At 43.1% G+C, this 23,167-nt stretch overlaps 1 protein-coding gene across 2 annotated transcripts in view; it reads right to left on the bottom strand.

Moving 5' to 3' along the window:
- NPR3 (natriuretic peptide receptor C/guanylate cyclase C (atrionatriuretic peptide receptor C)) overlaps positions 1–23,167 on the bottom strand; it is a 106,061-nt gene that overhangs the window by 17,128 nt on the left and 65,766 nt on the right. For both annotated transcript variants that reach the window (XM_006896793.1, XM_006896794.1), the window contains exon 4: positions 69–204. In XM_006896793.1, the coding sequence (XP_006896855.1) occupies positions 69–204 (136 nt within the window). The remainder of the gene's footprint in view (positions 1–68; positions 205–23,167) is intronic.

Here is a 23,167-nt window from a genome sequence, read left to right as displayed (position 1 = left end):
AGAAAGAACCAAGAAAGACGCAGCTTGTTGGCAGCCAAACACCACCGCCTTCTCATTAGAATTCTCACCTTCAAAGGTTCTGTTCCAAGTCTGCTGGATTATCTTCCCTCCATCCTTCTTGCTGTAACCTGCTCTGAGCACTTCATGTAAAGCCAAGACGTAGAGGAGGATGGCATCATGGAATCCTTCGACAAACATGTTAACCTGTGATGGAAAGCCAGAGGCGGGAGTCAGAACACCAAGAATAAAGGACTGGAATAACGGATGCAGTCAAATGGCTCTGAAGGCAATTAAAGCAGAAGGAGAGTCAGCACACATCTTACTCTGGTTTTCTAGACACTAGTTTACTAACTCATTTACTAGGGAGCTCTGGTGGCCTAGTAGCAAGAGGCTGTGCTGCAATCCCAGTGGCACTCAGTTTGAGGCCACCAGTTGCTCCTCAGGAGAAGAATGGGAAATCTCCTCCCATGTAATTAACTACCTCTAAAAACCCACCATAGCGACAGCCTTGGGTCAGTTGTGACTCGATGGCACACAGCAGTTTACTGAGAGAAAGTCTTTGCCTCTTTGGGAATCTGAAGAATAGGCTAAATATCACAGAAGTCAAGAAAAACTTATCTACAGGCTCACCACAGCTGAGTTGGAACCAACTCATATTTTCAAAGCTATATGTCTCACAGAAGGCGACTGCCCATCGTTCCCCCACAGACCACTGAGTGAACTGGAACTGACTAAGTATTACAGGTGCCTTCATTCATGGTTCCCTCAACAAAATTCTCTTCTTCTCCTTTTCCTATCCTGTTGTTGTTGTTGTTATGTGCCGTCGAGTCATTTGCAACTCATAGCGACCCCATGTACAACAGCCCTAAACCCTGCTCTACCCTGTACCAATCGCACTGCCTCTGACACACCCATCCCAATTACCCCAGTCACTGAATCAATCCATCTCATAGAGGGTCTTCCCCTCCTGCGCCGCCCCTCCACCCTCCCAAGCATGATGTCCCTCTCCAAGGACCTATCCCTCCTTACAACATGTCCAAAGTATGTCAGACGAAGCCCCAGAATCTTTGCCTCCAAGGAGTAGCCTGGCTTAACCCTCTCCAGGACAAAACTGTTTGTTTCCTTAGCAGTCCATGGTACATTCAATACTCTTCTCCAGCACCACAGCTCAAAGGCGTCAATTCTCCTTCCATCCTCCCTGGTCATTGTCCAGCTCTCTGACACATAACAAGTGATTGCAAAGACCATGTCCTGTATCAGATGCACCTTAGTCTCCAGAGAGACACCGTTGCTCTTGAGTACTTTAGAGAGGTCTCTAAAAGCAGACTTTCCCATCACAGTAAGTTTTTTTATTTCCTGACTGCTGTTGCCAAGAGTGTTGACCGTGGAGTCGAGCAAACTGAAGCTGTGAACAATCTCAATCTCTTCACCATCCATCCTGATGCTACCAATTGGTCCAGTGGTGAGAATCTTTGTCTTCTTGACATTGACCCTCAGTCCATACTAAAGGCTGCAGTCCTTGACCCTCTGCACCCTCAGGTCAATCTCCTGCTTGGAGCCCTTGTCACTTTCCACTGTCCATTCCCCCCAAGATCTCACTACACTCTGAATGGGAAAATTACTAAAACAGCAATAGGAATGCATGAATTCATATTCAAATGTTTATCGAAGCTCACTGGGTCAAAGTGCTGAAGGTCCTTCTATTAACAGTCGCATCTCAATTTACCTTATCAATGTGGGAAAATCTGAAAGTAGGGACCTCTCCAAATTATTAGGAAGTAATGATGTCAGTTTGAGGAGTAAAATATGTCTGATTCAGGCGATGGTCTTTCCACTTACTTGCTAGGCATCAGCGAGCTGGACAATGAATAACAATGACAGAAGAAGAATTGATGCCTTTGAGCTGTGGTGTTGGAGAAGAGCACTGGACATCCTGTGGATGGCCAGGAGGACAAATGGATATGTCTTGGAGAGAATGCAGCCAGAGCGCTCTTTGGAGGCAAGAATGATGAGGCTTCACCTCACATACTTTGGCATGTTGCTAGGAGGTGCTATCCCTTGGAGAAGAACATGATGCTGGGAAGTATGGAAGGTCAGCGAAGGAGAGGAAGACCCTCAACCAGGTGGACTGACACAGTGACTGCCGCAATGGGCTCTTGTGTGTTAGGAAGGGTGAGAATGGTGCAGGACAGGACAGGGTTCAGATCTTTTGTTGATAGGGTCACTATGAGTCATACTCAACTCTATGGCACCTAACAACAACAACAGCAGTGTGTGTTCATATTCTTCTAACGTATCTAACTATTCCCTATCCCCATGCTCCAAGGACAAGGATGCAAAACTGGCCTGGACTGCCAGTATATGTAGTCCAGTTGAGTCTTAAGTAACACACTCTTTGCTCTCAAAACAGGGAGCTATGAGGGTGTAGTCCATAGGGAATCATGCTCCTAACCCAAAGGCTGGTAGTTTGAATCCACCCGCAGCTCTGTAGGAGAAAAATGGGCAGTATCCTCCCCTACTATGTACAGACTTGGAAACCCAAGGGAGGGTAAGCTTTGAGTGGTTCCAATTCAACACCAAGGAGAGAAAGCACCCTCAAAAAACTTACAGTCTCAACAAGACAAATTCTGATCCTGTAGTACTGTGTTGTACTATCAACCAAATGGTCAGTGGTTCAAATCAACCAGCTGATCCATGGGAACTAAATGGGTGGTCTCCTTCTGTAAAGAGCACAGCTTCAAAAACCCATGGAGGGCTGGTAAGAATTGGAATTGACTGGGCAGCTGTGGTAGACTTTAGCAGTGGTATAATTAGAGAGGAGATTCTAAGTAAGTAACCAGCTGCTAACCAAAAGATCAGTGGTTCAGGTCCACTCTAAGGCACCTTAGAGGAAATACCTGGTAACCTAGTTCCAAATAATTCACAACTGAAAATGCCACAGAGCACAGCTCTTCTCTGACACCACATAGGATCACCAAACAGCAAGTGAATGGCTGATGTTGGAGGGAAAAAATCAGTCTCTTTGAACGATGTTTTCTTCCTCTGTTTATTGATAATAAGACTAACATCTGCTTCAAGAAGTGGCTATAAGAATTATATGGCATATCTATTTACTCTTATCCTATTTTCCTCCCAACGCCCCCTGTCTGACTTGTTTTATAACAGTGGTACTATGCAGTATTTGTCCTTTTGTGACTGAGATAGTTCACTCAGTATCATGTGCTCCAGGGTCCCCCATGTTGTAATATTTTATGAGTTCACTGTTTTTCAGTGCTGCATAGTATTCCATTGTATGACTATACCATTGTTTTACTATCCATTCATTTGTTGATGGGCATTTGGGTTCCTTCCAATCTCTTTGCTATTGTAAATAATGCAGAAATATTTGGAATAGATGAAAGAAAGAACTGTCTAAAATGAATATATGATTGAGCATTATACATACAACAACAGTGCAGAATAAGTGATATATCATTGCAAAGAGGACTGGGGAGAGGGGAAGATATGTAATTATGCAATAAAGAACTAATTTTTTTTAAAGTGAACTGGTAGAAGGGGAAGGGAGGGCAAAGGGGTAAAACGTGAAACAATGAATGGATGAATATATAATTTCTCTGTAAATGTTCATTGAAATCACACTTAAAATAAATTGCATTAAAGAAAAAAGAATTAAATGGCATAAGCAGCATAAAGTATTGGGTACTGTAGCACCCGTCACATATCCAGTGTTCATAAATTGCAAGCTAGTACTATTAGTACTATTTTCTGAATTCTCAGTGGTCACTAGTCATCTAAGGTCTGTTCAAGATATAGTAGAAGTATAACAAGAACAAAGAAGCAGAAGAGGTGGTCCATGTATGAAGCTGGAGACAAGTATCAGGAGAGGCGGTACAGCAATGGCAAAAGTGTAAGTGAGCTTTGGGTGAATGAAGACGTGTTCCCTGGGATGGGATGCTGAGTGAAGCAGAGGGCAGAGGTCAAGTCACACATAGCCAGGCACCATGGCACTGGCAAAGCACTGGGCTAGGATTGGCATGGAGAGGCTCACTACTGGATTTGGCTAGAGAGAAGCAAAGTCATACCACATTCAGGAATACGGACTTTCTCCTGCCATCATTTGATTGAGTTCCATTTGCCTGATCACTACATTCCAAGGCATGCTTGGTAGCAGCAGTCAAGAAATCAAAAGACAGGGACAGGTTGCCTTGGGAAAATCTGCTGTCACAGGTCTCTTCTATGTGGAAGTGTCTGTACACTTGACAGCCTTGCTCCGGAATGTCAGTGTAAAGACAAAGGTATGCCTAACACAAGCCATGGCCTTTTCAATTGCTTTCTAGGCATATGAAAGTGGGACAATGAATAACAATAACAGAAGAATAGTCCATGCCTTTGAACTGTGGTCTGGAGAAGAATATAGACTATCCCATGGACTATCAAAAGCGAAGCAAGTCTATCTCAGAGGACATGCAACCAGGATGCTATTTAGAGGCAAGTATGATGAGGATGGTACAGAATAGGACAAGGTTCATATCTGTTGTTTAGTCACTTTGAATTGTAGTCAACTCGATGGCACTTAACACCACCACCAATAAAATCTTTTAGCTCCATGAATAAGTGTGGCTGTGTCATCTGCATATTGCATGAGTCTTCCTCCAGTTCCTCATAGTCCAGCTTCTCATATTATTTGCTCATCACAAGAATTGAATGTTGTTGTTTACAGAGGCTGTCAACTACAACTCCTAGCAACCCTACGACGAATATATTGAAACTTGCCCCATCACCAGTCTCTGCATGCCCCTGCCTATTGATGCAGTTTGATGGAAAGATACAACCCTGGTGTATAGTCTTCCTGATTTTACCTACGGAGTATCCCCTTGTTCTCTTCTAAAGACTGTTTCTTGGTCTATGTACAGGTTTCACATGAGCGCAATAAGTGTTCTGGGATGCCCATGCTTCTCAATATTACCCATAATTTGTTATGATCTACACAGTCAAATGCCTTTGCATAGTCAATAACTAAAATAGTTCTTGGGACTATAAAATCAATTAGTGGGTGTTGCCTGTTACTCTCAGCCTAAATCTCAGTCAATATTTTCATAGGCAAAGAAGAATAACGAAGAAAAAACCATCTACTAGTCAAAGATCATTTTCTTTGATTTGGGTTTGCTAACTGAATTTTCTCAAAGAAGATGAAATTTTCACTTAGGTCATGAAATAATCATGGTTTGAAAAAGTATGCATGACGATAAGTAGTGGACTTTAATAAATGGTCTTTAGGTGAGCAATTTAACTCTCAGACTACAATGTTTTTTAAGTCAAAAAGGTCTATTTTCTCTTTCATGTAAAGACCACTTTGTGACAGAGGAGGTCACAGAAATACAGAATTATGGACTAGAGGCGAAAGCTCTGGTCTACTCCTCTCCTATTGCTGAGTCTCCCTAGTCATCTTCTCTGTAAACTTGTTCTTTTTTTTATTTTTTAGGAGGTTTTCTGCAAGTTTTAAATTTGCCCCCTCTATTTTATTTTATTCTGATTTATTTACAACAATTGAATACATTGTTTTTCACAAAAGACCCTTCCTATTTCCTTCACCCCACTCACCCTTCGAATAGTGCAACCCTATGATTAACACCCTACCCCCCCCCATCCTCACTCCTCTCTTTCCACCCTCCCCACCCCCACCTTGGATCCTCATACTTATTCTACAGTAAAGATTTTATACTAGATTAGTCCTTGTGGGACTAAGTTGGTTCACTCAGCATAATTCTCTCCAGTCCCTCCCAAGTTAGTAATTTAAAACTATGCTGTGTAGTAGTCCATTGTATGAATGTACCACAACTTTTCAATCCATTTGTTTGTGGTTGGACATCTGGGCTATTTCCATGTTCTTGAGATGGTGAATGTTCCTTGTTCTTGAGAAGCTTGGGGCAGCCCTGCTTAAGCTGTGAAGCGCACACTGCCTTGTCCATTCTATCCACGCCCTGCTCTTCTTCCTCCTCCTCACTCATCACAGAACCCCCAAGCATGCTGATGGTCTTCCACACTGATCTTTGCTGCCCAAAGTGCCTTTCAATGCCACCCTCGTTTGGTCTTTCCCCTTCTGTCCTTCTTGATTACCTCAGCTATGCCACCACAACTCAAGATGGGAAGAATGATTATCCAGCCCAGAGACTGAACTTGGATTTACTGATGGGTTTGAAGAGAAGGGGCAAGTTTTGAAAACATGTCTAGGTATCAAATCTAGTTCCATCTTGCTTTACAAGTGAATCATAAAATGCACTTTCTTTCCTCTCAGAGTGATTGGGTGTCTCCCTTTCCTGCCAAAATTAGCGGAACAGCTGGCCCCCGCCAAGGTTTTTCTGGCACCCTGACCTGCTACGGGGGAGGCTTCATAACACCTACCTCATAGCACCTCGAGCCATAAGCAAAACCCCAGAGACCGTCTTTTCCAAAGAGAACATTTTCACATTCACACGTGGTTTTTAATAGGAGGAAAGCCCGTTAGCACATTATGGATACTGAAAATTAGAAGTGCAAATTTAAAAAAAAAGAAAAAGAAAAAGCTGGGGGTGGGGGGAGAAAGAAAAAGCCATCCAGAGTATTCAGTTGTCTTTAGAACATTCTCCACTGGACCTCTAGCTGAAAGGGCCTAAGGGCATTTGATCTATCCACGTGTCTCTGGTCTGAACAATACTTAAACCACAAAGTCTTGACACAGATTTTCCTGTTGTTTCTAATCTCAGAAAATGGGATTTCCTAGTCTGAAGGAACCATTCTAGCAATCAGTCTTGTTTGCAGGCAAAATGTTCTTCCTGACTGTCATTAAACTTCCAACCCTCCAACTCAATGGCATCGAGCAGGAACTGACTCACAGACGACCCGTCACTGGGCTTCCAAGGCTGTACACTGCACAAGAGGAGACAGCCCATCTTTGTCTCTCAGAGTGGCTCATGTTCAAATCCCTATAACACCATAACGTTTGGGTTAGCAGCCCAGCTCTCTATGGACTACACCACCAGAGCTCTGACTATCAATAACCATGGTTAATAATTAATTTTACATGTCAACTTAACTAAGCTATGCTGCCCGGTTGTTTGAGCAAACAGTAGTTTGGATGTTGCAATGAAGTAGCTAAAATAGAAAACAACCCAAAAATCCATTGAGTCAATTCAGTTCAGACTCATGCAACTCTATGTGTGCCAGAGGACATCTGTGCTCCCTTGGGTTTTCAGGGGCTAGTCTTTCAGAAGTAGATTGCTAGGCCTTTCCTCTGAGACCCCTCTGTTTGGGCTTGAACTTTCAACCTTTTGGTTAGCAGCTGAGTGTGCTCAGTACAAGACACTATCCAGGGGCTCTTTATGGAAGAGTAGTAGTTGTTACAGAGCTCTGGTGGCCTAGTAGCAAGAAGCTATGCTGCAATCCTAAAGGCACGCAGTTCAAATTCAACAGCTATTCTGTGGGAGAAGGATGGACAATCTCTTCCCTTATGATCAACTGCCTCTGAAAACCTGCCAGATAGTCAGTTACGGGCCAGTTTCAACTCAACAGTACACAACAACAACATTTGTTGTTGGGTGCCAACAAGTTGAGTATGACTGATGGTGACTCTAGGTCACAGGACCCTGTCTATCCTGTGTCATCCTCACCACCTCTAATAAACTTGAGCACATTGCTACAGTCGTCACGTCACTCCCTGTCATCATGGGGTCTTCCTCTCTTTCACTGACCTTCCCCATTTCCATGAAACGACTAACTTATAAAGCACATATATGTACTTTTCCAATTATTTCTTTATTAAGGAGGTAGTTACTGTTGTTGTTATTGTGTGCTGTCGAGTCAGAAGCAACCCTTAGATAACCCTGCAGTGGTTTTCAGAGGCAGTAAATCACATAGGAGGAAATGCCCATTTTTCTCAGACAGAATAGCTGTTGGTTTCGAACCGCGTGCTTTCAAGATTGCAGCCCAGCTTCTTACCACTAGGCCACCAGAGAAATAAGTAGAAGTTGTAAAAATCAGCTGGCCTTAAGTAAAGGAAGCTCTGGTGGCCTCATAGGTAAGGAACAGCATTGTGACTGCAGCAATGGGCTCAAGTGTATCAGAGATGGTGAAGATGGCACAGGATCAAAGAGGGTTGAGATCTGCTGTTCCTAGGGTCACTGTGGTTTGTATTCAATTTATCAGCACCTCACAACCTTGCTGGCTGAAAAGTGAGGAGGACTTGAAACACTGACTGCAAAACATCAAAACCTTCATTATGGATTGTCTCCCAAAGTTAAGAAAACAAAAAAAGTCTCACCACTGGACCAGTAGGCAACATTATGACAGATGGAGAAGAGACTGAAACTGTCAACGACTACATCTACCTTGGATTCACATCCAGTACATGTAGTACCAGCAGTCAGGAGATCAGGAGACATATTGCCCTGGGAAAGTTTGCACTTAAGGACGTTTTCTAAATTATTGAAGACCAATGATGCTGTGGAAAATAGCGCCTGTAGAGACTTTATTAGTTAATATAAGGCCATAATGAAATAGTGTAAATCCTAGCCCAATGTAAATGAAAACAAATGTTACCCATTGTCATTAAGTGGCATCCAACTCGGGAATCCTTTAAAACAGGGTTGAAGTGTGCCATACGATTTGTAAGCCTGTAAATGTTTAGGGAAGCAGTCTGCCTCACTGTTCTCCCTTGAAGGAGCTAGTGGATTTGAACCACTAACCTTTCAGTTATCAGCCCTACACTTCAAACACTGCCAAGTCTGTCATTGCTATTAGGTGGCATCAAGTCACCTATAACTCCTAGCAACCCTAAGAATAGCAGACCTGAACCTGGCGCTATCCTGTGCCATTCTTACAATCTCCAACAGGCTTGAGCCCATTGCTACAATCACTGTATCAATCTCTCTCACTGAGAGTCATCCTGTATTAGACTAACCTTCTGCCTTTCCCAACATAGTGTCTTTTTCCAAGGGCACGAAGGCTTACAACATGCTGAAAGTATGTGAGACAAAGTTACACCATCCTTGCCTCTAACAGTAGTCATTTTAGAGCCAAAGTGTTCACATAAAAGGAGAAGAGGCACAGGGGGCGGACAGAAGACTGGTTGTGAAGACAGAGGCAGGAATCATCAGCCAAGGAATGCCCTGGATGTCTCAGAAGTCATCAAAACCTTGGAAAACACAATAAAAGGTCTTCCCCCAAAGTCTACAGAGAGAGTGTGGTCCTGATGAGACTTGATTTCAAGCTTCGGCCTTCAAAACAGTCAAAACCATTGCCATAGAGGTAGAACTTAACTCATCGCAGACCCTCCAGCAAGGGTTCAGAGGCAGTTCTGGAAAAGAAAACCCAATATTCCAAGGACTTGCAAAAGCACAAACAAGTCTGTCTTGGAGGAAGGGAACCAGGATGTAATTTATAGACAAAAATGGTAAACTTCAGCTCATAGACTTTGAGCATGTGGTTAGGAGGGGTCGGGCCTTGGAAAAGAAAGTCATGCTGGGAAAGGTGGACAGTCAGAGAAGGGAAAAAAAGACTTCCAACAAGACAGACTGGCAAACGGACTAATGATGGGCTCAAGCCTGTGGGGTTGGTAAGGAAGGCGTGGGAAGGGGCGAGGTTCAGCAGTATTGCTGAGAGCTGCTCTACGTCAGGGTGGGTTCACTGGCCTTTAATAACCACTCAGGAGGATGTTGTTTATCGTTCCCTCAAGAAGCAGCCGGTGAACTCAAACTACCTGCCTTTGGGTTGGCAGCACAACTTTTTACGTACTAGGCCAGAAGTATTACCAAAAAAATGCCTTTATGGTACTTGGTCACAGCAGGCCATGGGAAGGAGCTGAATGAAGAAAGCTGAAGCGAAGCAGAGAGCTTGTTGGGGTTTTTTTAACAGAGCATAGAGTTGTCGTCCATGACACGGCTCCTGTCTGTGGGAGCGAGCAGTATCCTCATTCCTCTCTGGGGAGACCGATTCGCATTTAGATGAATTCCTCATTGCTTGGGTTACGAACACGTAAGCAGAGAGGGCCGCGTGCCTCAGCTGTCTGTCTGTAAAGTGAGAGTGAATAACGCACCGTCATCCAGCTCCCAGGGCGTCTGGACATCTGAGATAGCCTGTAAAGGTCTGGGGTGGAAGCCGCTGGAAGAGAGCTCCCAGAGTTAACATCAGGTTAGGCAGTGCTGGGGCTGGGCCTGTAGGATTCACATGAACTCAAGGACATCTTATGGAGGTTCTATCTTCCTCACCACAAACCAGTGATTTTCCCCCCAGATTAGGGAAGCTCAGATTTGGGCAGAGTTTCTCACAAATCCTTTAAAAAAAGGAAAAAGAAAAAAAAAAAGCCTTGCCCTTTAACCTCCTAGTCACTTGAAGGGGCTCTGATGGTCAGGAGAACTCGAACGGAGGGCAAGAAAGAGGAGGGGTGTGTGCAGAGCAAGCGCTCACATTACCTAGTGTCATTAGTAATACTGTTTGTTGTTGTTCAGTGCCACTGAGTCAACCATGAATCGTGACAACACTATGAACCACAGATCCAAAACTTGCCCTATGCTGTGCTATCTTCATGATCTTTGGAAGGCCTGAGCCCCTTGGTAAAAACACTGTGTCAATCCGTCTTCTTAGGGAGTCTTGCCTTCTTCCTCTGACCCTCCACTTTTCCCAGCATGATGGCTTTTTCCAAACACTGGCCCCTCTTTAACAACATGACCAAAGTTGTAGATAAAATTTCACTCTCCTTTCCTTTAAGGAGCACCCTGGCTTCACTTTCTCCAACATAGACTTGTTTATTCTTTGGACACTCCATGGGCTCTTCTGTCCTCCTCTCTAAAATATAATTCAAATGCACTAATTTATTCACTGTTCAGCTTTCAGATGCATGTTGTTGTTGTTGTTGTTATGTGCTGTCAAGTCACCTGCAACTCCAAGGGACCCTATGCACAACAGCTCTGTAAGAGATTTGTAATAAGAGTCTGCAAATTGTGACAGACATTTCATTTTAAAGACCTTAAATTTAAGGACCTACTGTCTGGTTTGTTGCTATTGTTAGTGACTACTGAATCCACTCTAGCTCATGAAAGCCTATATACCACATAGAAAAACATCTCCACATCATGTATCATTTTCATACTTGTTGGCATGTTTGAGTCCATTGTTACAGCTGCCGCTGTGTAGCGCCTTCCAATCTGGGAGTTTCATCTCCCAGCACTTCACCAAACATTCAGTTGTGAGACATAAGGATTTCACTGCTGAGATTCAGAAGAAGGTGGCCAGCCCTTGCTGCCTAGTCTGTCTGAGTCTAGAAGCTCTACAAAACTTGCCCACCATAGGCAACCATGCTGGTATTTAAATACCAGGGACAAAGCTTCCTACATCCCTGCAATATGCAAGCCACCACAGTATGGAAAACCACAGATGGATGGTTTCTATGTGAGAAGCCTGAAAGTAGAAGGGTCTTGCACATGTTTATGGCCATTGCTATAAGTGATCTCCACACTTTACAATGCAGATACTATCCAATTTAGTTTAATTTCTTTCTAAATCATATGGTGGCCTAGTGGCAAGAAGCTGCACTGCAGTCCTAAGGCACATGGTTCGAGGCCACCAGCTGTTCCAAGGGAGAATGATGGACAATCTCCTCCCATGCGATTAACTGCCTCTGAAAACCCACCCTCTAGAGGTTCAGCTGTGGTACACAACAACAATACACAAACTACAGAGAAGCAGCAGAAATTAAGCAGCAGTCCTACCTCTTCTGCCACTTACTGGACTGACACTTCAACATCTGCCCTTCTGTGCTGGGCCTGACTCCTTGGAATCTACACCTGGTCAGGTGACTGATTTCAGTTGGACTTAAGGACAATTAAGCTCAATGTTCGTATCCTGATCCTAGTTAAATGCTGAGAACAATCAAAGGGCAAGTGGCTTCCTAACAGTCAGGTGGCACATCAGGGAGTGAGTTAGGGTCTGGGTCTACAACGCCATGCTTGGCCAAAGCAACATCGAGAGACTTCTCTCCATACTTGAGCTAGGTCTTACTTGAGCAGGTCTAAACTAGGTCTAAACTGTCTAAATGACTGCCTTCATTCAGGGTTCTGCTCTACCCTGTAGCAATGTAGTGGCTGGCATTTTGTGCCATCAACAACAACCTACAGGGACCCTATGAACCACACATTGGAACCCTGTCCTATCCTGCGCCGTCCTCAGGATCCCCACCATGCTAAAGTCCATTGTTAGAGTCATTGTGTGAATACATCTCACCCAGGGCCTTCCTCTCCTTCGTTGACCCTCGACTTTTCCCAGCGTGATGTCTCTGTCCAAGGACTGCCCCCTCCTGACATCTTATTTAAAGTACTCAAGATAAAGTTTCACCACCTTTGTCTCTAAAGAACACCCTGGTTGCACTTCCCTCCCAGACAGACACGGTTGTGCTTCTGGAATTCTATGGGATACTCAGTCCTCTTGGCCAACACTACAATTCAAAAATGTCAGTTCTTCAGGATGTTCACTTAGGTCTTCTGGCCTGAAGTGGAGGGGCACTGGTGATACAATATTAAAGTTACTAAATGAAAAGTCGGCAGTCTAAACCCACCAGCTCCAAGGAAGAAAGAGCTGGTAATCTGCTTCAACTGGATATGGTTCCGTGATCTAGAGGATCAGCCATAACCCCATGTGGGTCAGAGCAGAAGACGCTCCATGTGGTTCTCAATGGCTGACTTTTTCAGTATTATGTTCAGTATTATGCTAAGTGATGTATCTCAGTCACAAAAGGACAAATACTTCATGGTGCCACTGTTGTAAAGCAGGACTGACCTCGGGATTGGGAGGAGACTGAGAAGGATGAGTTCAATAATTTATACTGCATTGAAACAGATGAAGGAGAAAACTGTTTAAGAGGGAAAATTATTAGGTATTTTTGTCATGACAGGAGTCCAGAGTGAAGACTGTACAGTGGAGTGGACCTGGGGGGAGGGATTGTAAAACAATGAAAGAATTTTTCTTTTATTTTTCCAAGAGGGTAGTGTACTAGGAGGGAGGGTTGGGAGGAGAGAAAAAGTGCAACAATGAATGAATGGAAATCCAAAGTCTCTGTAAATTTTCATTGACATTAATAATAAATTAAAATAACAAAACAAAAAAGAAATCCTAAAAAAAGAAAAAAGAAATGGTCATGAGATACCATTCAGTTGATCCTGACTCATAGCAAGCCCATGGTACGAACAGAGCAGAACTGCCCATGGAGCTTTTAAAGCTGTAATCCTTACAAAAGCAGATCTCAAAGTCTTTCTTCCATAGTTTCACCAGGTGGTTTAGACCACTAACCTTTCCAAAAGCAGTAGAGTTTTTAATCTTGTGCCTCAAACGCTTCTTTTTCAATAAGGTAATGGCTCTCACTGGTCTCCTTCACTGCAACAGGCTGCCCATGGAGTGATGAGATTGGCAGTGGAGACAGAGCGTGGTGCCATAAGCTGGTTCAAGGAATCCACATAAAGCACAAAACCCCAGCACTGAAAGCTGCCCAAAACTTGCTTGACAGAGGCAACAAGAAAGGGCACGATGCTCCAGGCGTCACTCTGGGAACTGGTGGGTACGGAGTGCAGCCAATCAGGAGTGGGTGTTAAAAGTTTGCTTCTGCACGTGCAGGGTGCTCGGTCATCTGATACATTTGCCCTTTGAATGTGTCACATGCATGTGATATGCAGACGCTTCTCGTCACCCTTCATCATCAAAAGAAAATGCACAAGCACAATGCCAGCAGTCACCTCTGACTCTCAGATAAGTGAGTGACATCTGTCCTAGGCCTGGACGCCTCACCTGGCACCTATGCCCAACCAGGTGTGCCTCTGCAAGAGGTGGAAAAGGCGTGCTGGTCTCCCTCCCAGGGGTCTGTGTTCCTGTCACAGGCACTGTGGTCAAGATGAACAAGGGCATAAAACAAAAACCAACAGGAAAAAGGGCAGGAGCAGGGAGCAGGTGCCCGGCACAGCAGGCTCAAACCATGACAGGATGGACAGTCAGTCAAGCGGAAATGAAGAGTGCGAAGGGGCCCATTTCCGGCTTCGGTATTTCTGAAAGGTCAGAATCAGAAGGAGCATGGAAATTGCAAGTTGGAAAGCTTGACACCTTTTACACAGGTCCTGAAACTTGTTCTCAACATCTTGAGACACTTACAGATGTAATCACAAAGAAAAGATAAAGGCAAGCCTAGATTTTACAGACAAGACACCAAATGAAACTTCTCATTTGCATTTAACCACTTTCAGAGTGTGCTGAAGATGGAGCTAGGATCCAGAACCAGAAATCCTAGTTTTAGCATTACTGACATTTCTACTATATAATTGCTAGACTGTGTTTAGTTTTTCATTTAGAACTGTGCATTGTGTATTGAACAGAACAACATTCCTTGAAATGTTGGCAGATAGCTCTAGAAAACATCAGTATTGTAATCAAATAACTTTGCAAAAGACTAAATCCAATAAGGCCAAACTGGTCTCTTACCTGTTAAGTGTTAATTCTAACAGCTAATTTTTATTGTGCATCTACTATATAAGACTTACAAGAATTATATAACTAAACATCCTTTTGTGACTGGGATATTTCAGTCAGCATAATGTTCTCCAGAGTCAACCATTTTGAATAATATTGCATGAGTTCCTTGTTTTTTAATGCAGCATAGTATTCCATTGTGTGAGTATACCGCAGCTTCTCTAGCCATTCGTTTGTTGATGGGCATTTAGGTTGTTTCCAGCTCCTTGCTATTGTGAACAAAGCTGCAATAAACATGGGTGTGCATATATCTGCTTGGATGTCAGCTATGGTCTCTTCAGGGTATATTCCCAGTAGTGGAATTGCTGGGTCAAATGGTATCTCTGTTTGCAACTTTTTGAGAAAGCGCCATACTGCTTTCCACAGGGGTTGCACCATTTTACACTCCCACCAACAGTGAATCAGGGTTCCAGTTTCTCCACAACCTCGCCAGCATTACATGATGCCACTGTTGTAGAATGGGACTGTCTTGGGGTTGGGGAGAGACTGAGTAAGATGGGTTCAATAATGCATACTGCACTGAAACAGAGGAGGGAGAAAACTGTTTAAAAGAGATATATAACTAGGTATTTCTGTCATCACAGGAGACTAGAGCGAGGGCTACATGGTGGAGGGGACCTGGGGGAGGGTTTGTAAAACAATGAAAGAATCTTTTCTTTTACTTTTCCATAATTTTTGACTCATGTACTTATAACTTGTTAGTCAAATTTGTGTCTTCTAGGTTGCAACACCCCCATGATACATCTTCAAGGATATGAACATGTACGGCCAAGCACAATCAATAAGAGTGCATCTGAATTCCAAAATCAATCTCCATAATAGTCTATGTGTTTCCTACTGCCAAAGGGGCCCTTTAGAGTAATGAGAGAAGATCTTCACCCTGAAACCCACAGCGTCCCTTTTCAGCAGGAAGTAGCTAAGAGAATACGCCATCCCCTTTTCCTTATGACTCAGGGTGAAGTCTCTCTCAGGGAGGAGTGATAGGGAATGGCAAAGGACACACTGACAAAGAAGATTAATCAGAACTGGCTTTGACAAGCACTGTGGCATTTGGACAAGAACAAACTGGGAGGAGGGTAGAGAGAATAGTGCAACAATGAATGAATGGAAACCCAAAATCTCTGTAAATGTTTATGAAAATTAATAAAATATAATTATAGAAAAAAAACACACACACACAAAAAAAGAAGTCCAGAGTGAAGGCTGCATAGTGCAGTGGACTTGGGGGGAGGGGTTGCATAACAATGAAAGAGTTTTCTTTTTCTTTTCAAGGAGAAGAGTGATTTGGGAGGGAGGGGGTGGGTGGGTAGGGAGAAAAGTGTAACAATGAATGACTGGAAACCTAAGTCTCTGTAAACTTTCATTAAAATTAATTAAAAAAAATAACTAAACATCCTCTACATACTGTATCATTGTTAGGTACCGTCGAGTATAAGTGACAGAGACTCTGTAACAGATCTGAACTCTGTCCTACCCTGTGCCATCCGTACAATCTCTGGCCTACTCAAGCCCATTGCAGTGGTCACTGTGTCAATCCATTTGGTTTGTCAATCCATCTCTTTGATGGACCCTCTATCTTTCCAAACATGACATGCCTCTGTAAGGAATAGCCTCTCCTAACTCTGCTAAGACTACACACTTAACAAGTCTGACTGCATTTTGCCCTCAAAAACCTTTTATAAATGGGTACTATTACCTACTGCTGGTACCAAGTGCACTGATTGTGGATCTAAGTAAGATGAAGTTGTTGGCAGGTTTTAATTTTTTTCTCCATCAATCATGATGTTGCCTATCAGCCCAGTGATGAGAATACTAGAAGAATGTCCATTTATACCTTATTGACTATGCAAAGGTGTTTGACTATGTGGATCATAACAAATTATGGATGACATTGAGAAAAACGGGAATCCCAGAAAACGTAATTGTGCTCATATGAACTACTTCCATACTTGTACCAAGAAGGAGTCCTCAGAAGAGAGCAGGAAAACAATGCATGGTTCAAAATCAGTAAAGGTGTGCACCAGGGATGTGTCCTGTCTACATGCCTTTTCAATCTATATTCAGAACCTTCATTGTCTCTGATACATCTACTCCCATTATACCAGTCACTGAAGTCGATCCATCTCACTGAGGGTCTTCCTCTCTTGCGCTGTTCCTCCACCCTCCTAAACATGATGTCCCTCTCCAAGGACTGGTTCCTCCTTGCAACATGCCCAAAGTATGTCAGAAGAAGCTTCAGAATCCTTGTTTCCAAGGAGCAGCCTGGTCTCACCCTCTCCAAGACAAACCTGTTTGTTTTCCTAGTAGTAGACCATGGTATATTCAACATTCTTCTCCACTACCACAACTCAAAGGCATCAATTTTCCTCTTGTCATCCCTGGTCACTGTACAGCTCTTTGATGCATATATATTTTAACCAGTATATTGTGTAAATGATTAACTGGAGTTCTTCCCTGCTGAAGCTCGGCACAGAGCTGAGACTGGAACTCGTGTCCCCTGACTCCGCACTAACATTTTCATCATCAGTAATAATTTGTTTATAAAGCAAAACACATTCTTAAATACTAAAGTCATACCCAGGAACAGAGCACCAAGTATATTAACCTCTGTAGAAAACACTGCATGATTTTTTAGCATGAATAAGTTTTCCAACATGTTGCTTTCATCTCAGGAGAAGTTAAGAATAGAGTGATTTGTCCTAGTAATTATACTTTTCAATTAATGTTAGGAAAATAGAATATTTAAAAAAAAAAAAAGAAAGAAAGAAAGAAAAGGTAATACTGGGTTCTACATTGTTAAAGTGAGCTCTGCTCCAGTAATAATACTGAAATTATACACACACACACACACACACACACACACACACACACACACACATTGATATATGCATAATGCCAGGAAAAAAGACTGTCTTCTTAAACCCACTGCTCATAAAGTCAATTCATCTTTATTTAAGGAGTTATTCTATTTTTTCAGAACTGAACACAAAATTTAAATTGGAAAGGGAAAATTTAACCACAGTCCCTATTCTCAAAGAAAGATGTCAAGAACTCTGTGTCAAACATCATTATCATCTGATGTAAAGCCCCTTCCCCCTCGCTCCCAGGGCATAATGAATGCATTAAGGAGTTTGGCAGTCAGCTCACATTCCCCCTCCCCACCCACATGACTGCATTCATACTGGGTCATTCCAGCGTCCCCGAGCATTATCTATTCATTCAACACTCTAGGTTTTTGATTCCTTGACTGCCATTATTATGACAAAATTCATTTCCACTCAGTTTTCACAACTCATGCTCAAGCACATAGTCTTGACAGACTTGTCAGACTTTAGTAAGCATACACTTTATCTAGGGTTCTTGCTGAAATACAGATGATAATTGAGTAGGCCTGGGGACTGAGTATTGAAAAATCCTCATTTTTATGACCTTCCATTGTCGTTGGGTCACAGAACACCTTTTGAGCAGCAAAACACTAAATTTTGTCAACCGGAATTGCTCTACTTTCAAAATTGGTAGAACTTCATTTTTCACTATAACCTCCTAACCTTTCACTTGGTTTGTATATGCAGAGCAGGGTCCTTTTTTTTGTTTGTTTGTTCTCTTCTTGTGTACCCTCAAGTCAGATCCAGCTGGCACAGGAGAAGATTGCCTCTACTTTTCCAGCGAAGCATCTGATGGATTCGAAGCATGCACCTTCAGGATTGCAGTGCAGCTTCTTGCCACTAGGCCACCAGAGCTCCCTCAGAGCAGGGTCTTTGAACTAATATTTCTATCTTCCTTGACTCCCCCTCTCTTCTTGGTGCAGTAAGTGTTGAATGGAGAAGTCCTCAATGAAGAACCAAGGACAGAGAGATACGGTATTATCCTGACAGAGGTTCCAAGTTGGAAATTGGCAGTGAAGCTCTGCTACTTGGGAGAGAGGTTGGAGTTGAGTGTATAACTCTGGTTCTTATGCACATCGAGGAGACCGTATCATACAGGCGAGTGGATGCTGTCCAGAAGTAATGTTCAGAGAAGAGGAAACCAAGAGCAGACTCTTTGGAAACACCAGTATTTGTAGACATGTAGAAAATAGGAGTCATTAGAGGAAACTAAGGACACAGCAATGTAGGTAGAGAATTTGGTAACAGAGGTGTTGGGCAGTTTAGGGAAGATAATCCTTTCCAACAACTCCATTCCACAATCACGTCATGCAAGCCAGGTTCTTTCGCTCACTATTCTTTAAATATTGGGAAAAGAAGTAATTCATTAATAGAATCTCTGCCTTCCATGGAGGAAGTTTCAGTACCGTGTCTAACCAATGTACCTCTCACACTTCAGCCACCACCCATCTGCCCATGGTGCGAGGACACTGAATAGATTCTGGGGGAGTTTTTAGACTGAGACAAAGAAGAAGCACTTGCTAATCTGCTTAAAAACAATGGTCAGATCTGCCAGTGATCATAATGGTGGTGCAGGACCAGGCAGAACTTCGTCCACTGTGTTTGAGGTCAGCATTTCATTCCATTGCATTTCAGACTATCATGAGCCAAAAACCAACTCAACAACAGATCACATTTCCTAAATGTGTCTAATGCATTACAATTCTAAGCCTGGGTTCCTCCATATGTCTCTTCTTGTTGTGTGATGTCAAGAAGAAACCATCTTATAGCTGACCCACCAATAAGTTTTGAGAGTTGATCACACAGGACGAGACTGCCTTGTCTCCTCTTGCAGAGCAGCTGGTGGGTTCGAGCCTCGTGCCTTAGGAGACTCCTTTGTACCTATTTCATCGTACCCAGACTATAGTCTTCAATATGGATTGCATCTTAACATCAAGAAAACAAAAATCATCACCTCTGGGTCAATCTGCAACATCAAGACTGATGGAGAAAAGATTGAAATTGTCAACAACTTCATCTTACTTGGATCCACAATAAACACCCATGGCCCCAGCAGTCAAGAAAGCAAAGAACATATTGTGTAGGAAACTGCTGTCAGGGACCTCTCCAGATTCTTGAGGAGCAACAAGGTCAGTTTCAGAACTCAGGTGCACCTGATTCAGGACAAGGTCTTTTCAATCACTTGCTATGCATCTGGGAACTGGACAACGAACAAGGACGGCAGAAGAATTTATGTCTTTGAGCTGTGGTTTAGTAGAAGAGTACTAAATAACCCATAGTTTGCCAAAAGACCAAAGATACTTCTCAGAAAAAGTGAAGCAGAGTGCTCCTTGGAGGGAAGGTTGGCAAAACTTTATCTCTCATATTTAGAGTATGTCGTCAGAAGGGGCTATTCCTTAAAAAGGCACATAATGCTTGGAAAGGCAGAAGATCAGTAAAAGAAAGGAACACCCTCATCAAGATGGATAGTCACAGTGACTGCAACAGTGGACTGGAGTATGTCAAAGATGATGAGGATGGTACAGGGTAGAGCAGGGTTCAGATGTGTTGTTCACAGGTATACTCTACTTGACAGCACATGCAACAAATTCTTACTCATTCTTCAATAGTTACCTACACAGTTGCTGAGTTGTCCTCAGAGGACCTAGCACAATGCCTTGCCTAAAGTAAGGACTGAATAAATCTATGAGGAGGTATGCATCCTCGCTCCATCAAGAGTTACCTTCAGGTTTACCTGCCTGCATTGTGACACATAGGATTAAGTGGCTGACAAGAATTTATGTGCACTTAGAGGGAAATTAATTGTATTAATAGTTCAATTATATCTGTTCAATTTAAGAATTATTGAATATTTATGGTTATGGAGTTCATCTTTCAATATGACTTCTCTAGTCTCTATTTGATATTGCTATGCAGATAGGCAGGACGATGTGAATGAGCCATTTTGGCCTATCCAGTTGGCTATCTACCATTCCACAGTGGGAATGGCCAGTCTCAATGATCTACAAGATTGGCTAGTCTAACCAATAAACTAAAGAGCTCTAGCTCACCAAGTTGTGCCAAGAAATCTGGAGAACAACCACTTGGCCAACTGACTAGAAGAGATCTATATTTGTTCCCATCCCAAAGAAAGGTGACCCAACTGAATGCGGAAACTACAGAACAGTGTCATTGACTTCACATACAAGCAAGATTCTACTGAAGATTATCCAAAAACAACTGGAACAGTACATCAACAGAGAACTGCCAGAAGTCCAGGCTGGGTTTAGAAGGGGTCGTGGTACTAGGGATATTGTAGCTAATGTTAGATGGATCTTAGCTGAAAGCAGAGAATACCAGAAGAATGTCTATCTGTGTTTCATTGATTATGCAAAGGCATTTGACTGTGTGGATCATAACAAACTGTGGCTGACTCTGAGAAGAATGGGAATCCCAGAACATTTAATCGTGCTAATGCGAAGCCTATACTTGGACCAAGAGGCAGTCATCAGAACAGAGCAGGGCAACACTGCATGGTTCAAAATTGAGAAGGGTGTACACCAAAGATGTGTCCTATCTCCATACCTTTTCAACCTGTATGCAGAGCAGATTATTCGAGAGGCTGGGCTCTATGAGGAGAAGCGTGGCGTTAGGATTGGTGGAAGATCTATCAACAATCTGTGTTATGCAGATGACACAACCCTGCTCACTGAAACTGAAGAGGACCTCATGCACTTACTGCAGAGGGTCAAGGACTGCAGCCTTCAGTATGGACTGAGGCTCAGTGTCAAGAAGACAAAAATTCTCACCACTGGACCAATCGGTAGCATCAGGATGGATGGTGAAGAGATTGAGATTGTTCACAACTTCAGTTTGCTCAGCTCCACGGTCAACACTCTTGGCACCAGCAGCCAGGAAATCAAAAAACGTATTGCAATGGGAAAGTCTGCTGTTAGGGACCTCTCTAAAGTACTCAAGAGCAACGGTGTCACTCTGGAGACTAAGGTGTGCCTGATACAGGCCATGGTCTTTGCAATCACTTGTTATGCATCAGAGAGTTAGACAATGACTAGGGAGGATAGAAGGAGAATTGACGCCTTTGAGCTGTGGTGCTGGAGAAGAGTATTGAATGTTCCACGGACTGCGAAGAAAACAAACAGATCCATCCTAAAGAGGATTAAACTAGGCTACTCCTTGGAGGCAAGGATTCTGGGGCTTCATCTGACATACTTTGGACATGTTGTAAGGAGAGACAGGTCTTTAGAGAGGGACATCATGCTTGGGCGGGTAGAGGGACAGCGCAGGAGGGGAAGATCCTCTATGAGATGAATTGATTTAGTGACTGGGGTAATCGGGATGGGTGTGTCAGAGGCAATGCGATTGGCACAGGATAGAGCAGGGTTTAGGGCTGTTGTACATAGGGTCGCTATGAGTCGCAAATGACTCGATGGCACATAACAACAACAGCTGCAGAACTGGAATCTTCTCATACCAGAAGAAAAAAAAGTTCTTCCCCCACCAGCTGAGATGGAATTCTTCACCCAGTCAGAGAAGAGAGACCTCCTCCAACCTAGTGAATGTAGTCCATGCTTCAGGACAGCAGCAGCAGTGATGGCTGAACTGGACTGATGTGAGACGGGACTTAGTGGCGGCTAGCCGATATGGGCAGGACTGAGAACTTTGTTAGACAATTGAGGGGAAGCCAATATTGGCAGGACTGAGAACTTGGAGACACTTAGAGCCACAAGACCTGAGGCGGAGGTGTCTGTGTGCACATTTTGGGAACTACCTTGACTGTATTTTGTTATTAATCTGAATTATAACCTTTTAACTTCCCCAATATGCTTCTGTGTGGTCTGCGCAGTAAGATTTGTGCTGAGATGAATAGGAAGAGGCATGGAAGCAAAGGGGACATGTCTGACCTCATGGGAATTGGTTTTATGTTACTGATGCTGTGGGCAGGGATAGTTTCCCCTGTTAAATTGGTAAAGGTCAGATGCAGCACTCCACCTGGGGCCCTTGCTCTTTTTACAATGGTAAACACATGTTTACCATAAATTCATGTCACTGCTGAATAAAATTTTTTTTTAAAAGTAGCCTGAAGTTGAAATGTAAATAATTTGTGAGGCAATAGTGGACAAGCTGGGGTGCCAATCTGATGTAGGGCTATTTATTTATTTGGAGATTAAATTTCATTACGATTCTTTTTTTTTCCATAAATGCACTTTATTACACAGATCTGGGAGACAGCGAGTCACCTCTAAGACTGCCTCCCCATCTGGGAGTGGTCATGGCCTTATATACTAGGGTTAAACTCCAGCTCATTTAACAATGCACTTTTGTTAGTAAGAAAAGGTAATTTCTACATGTGAAAAGGACATTTGCCATCTATGTATCAGTAAATTCAGGAAGGCCCCAGTTCTCCTCCTGGTAAACACATAGATCAAACTACGCTATCTGACTGAAGACAGAAACAGAGAATTCAAAGGCTAAACAACTAGTTTTGCAGGCTGAAGAAAAAGAACTATAGTTTTGGGTTTTTTGTTTGTTTTTTTTAAATTCCATTCATTCATTGTTGTACCCTTCTCCCCGCACAAACCCCTCCCCCCCTTTGCTCCTCTCCTTGAAAAGCAAAAGAAAAACTCCCTCATTGGTACACAATCCCCCCCCCCCCCCCCCAAACCCCCCCCCCTACCCCCAAATATAATCCACTCTGCAACCCTCATTGCATACTCCCACGATAAAAATAATGCCCTAAAATATAA

The sequence above is a fragment of the Elephantulus edwardii genome, unplaced genomic scaffold (assembly GCF_000299155.1).
Source record: "Elephantulus edwardii isolate Elephantulus edwardi_28Jun2011 unplaced genomic scaffold, EleEdw1.0 scaffold00191, whole genome shotgun sequence".
NCBI classification, from domain to species: domain Eukaryota; kingdom Metazoa; phylum Chordata; class Mammalia; order Macroscelidea; family Macroscelididae; genus Elephantulus; species Elephantulus edwardii.
This window is presented reverse-complemented; position numbering and strand designations above follow the sequence as displayed.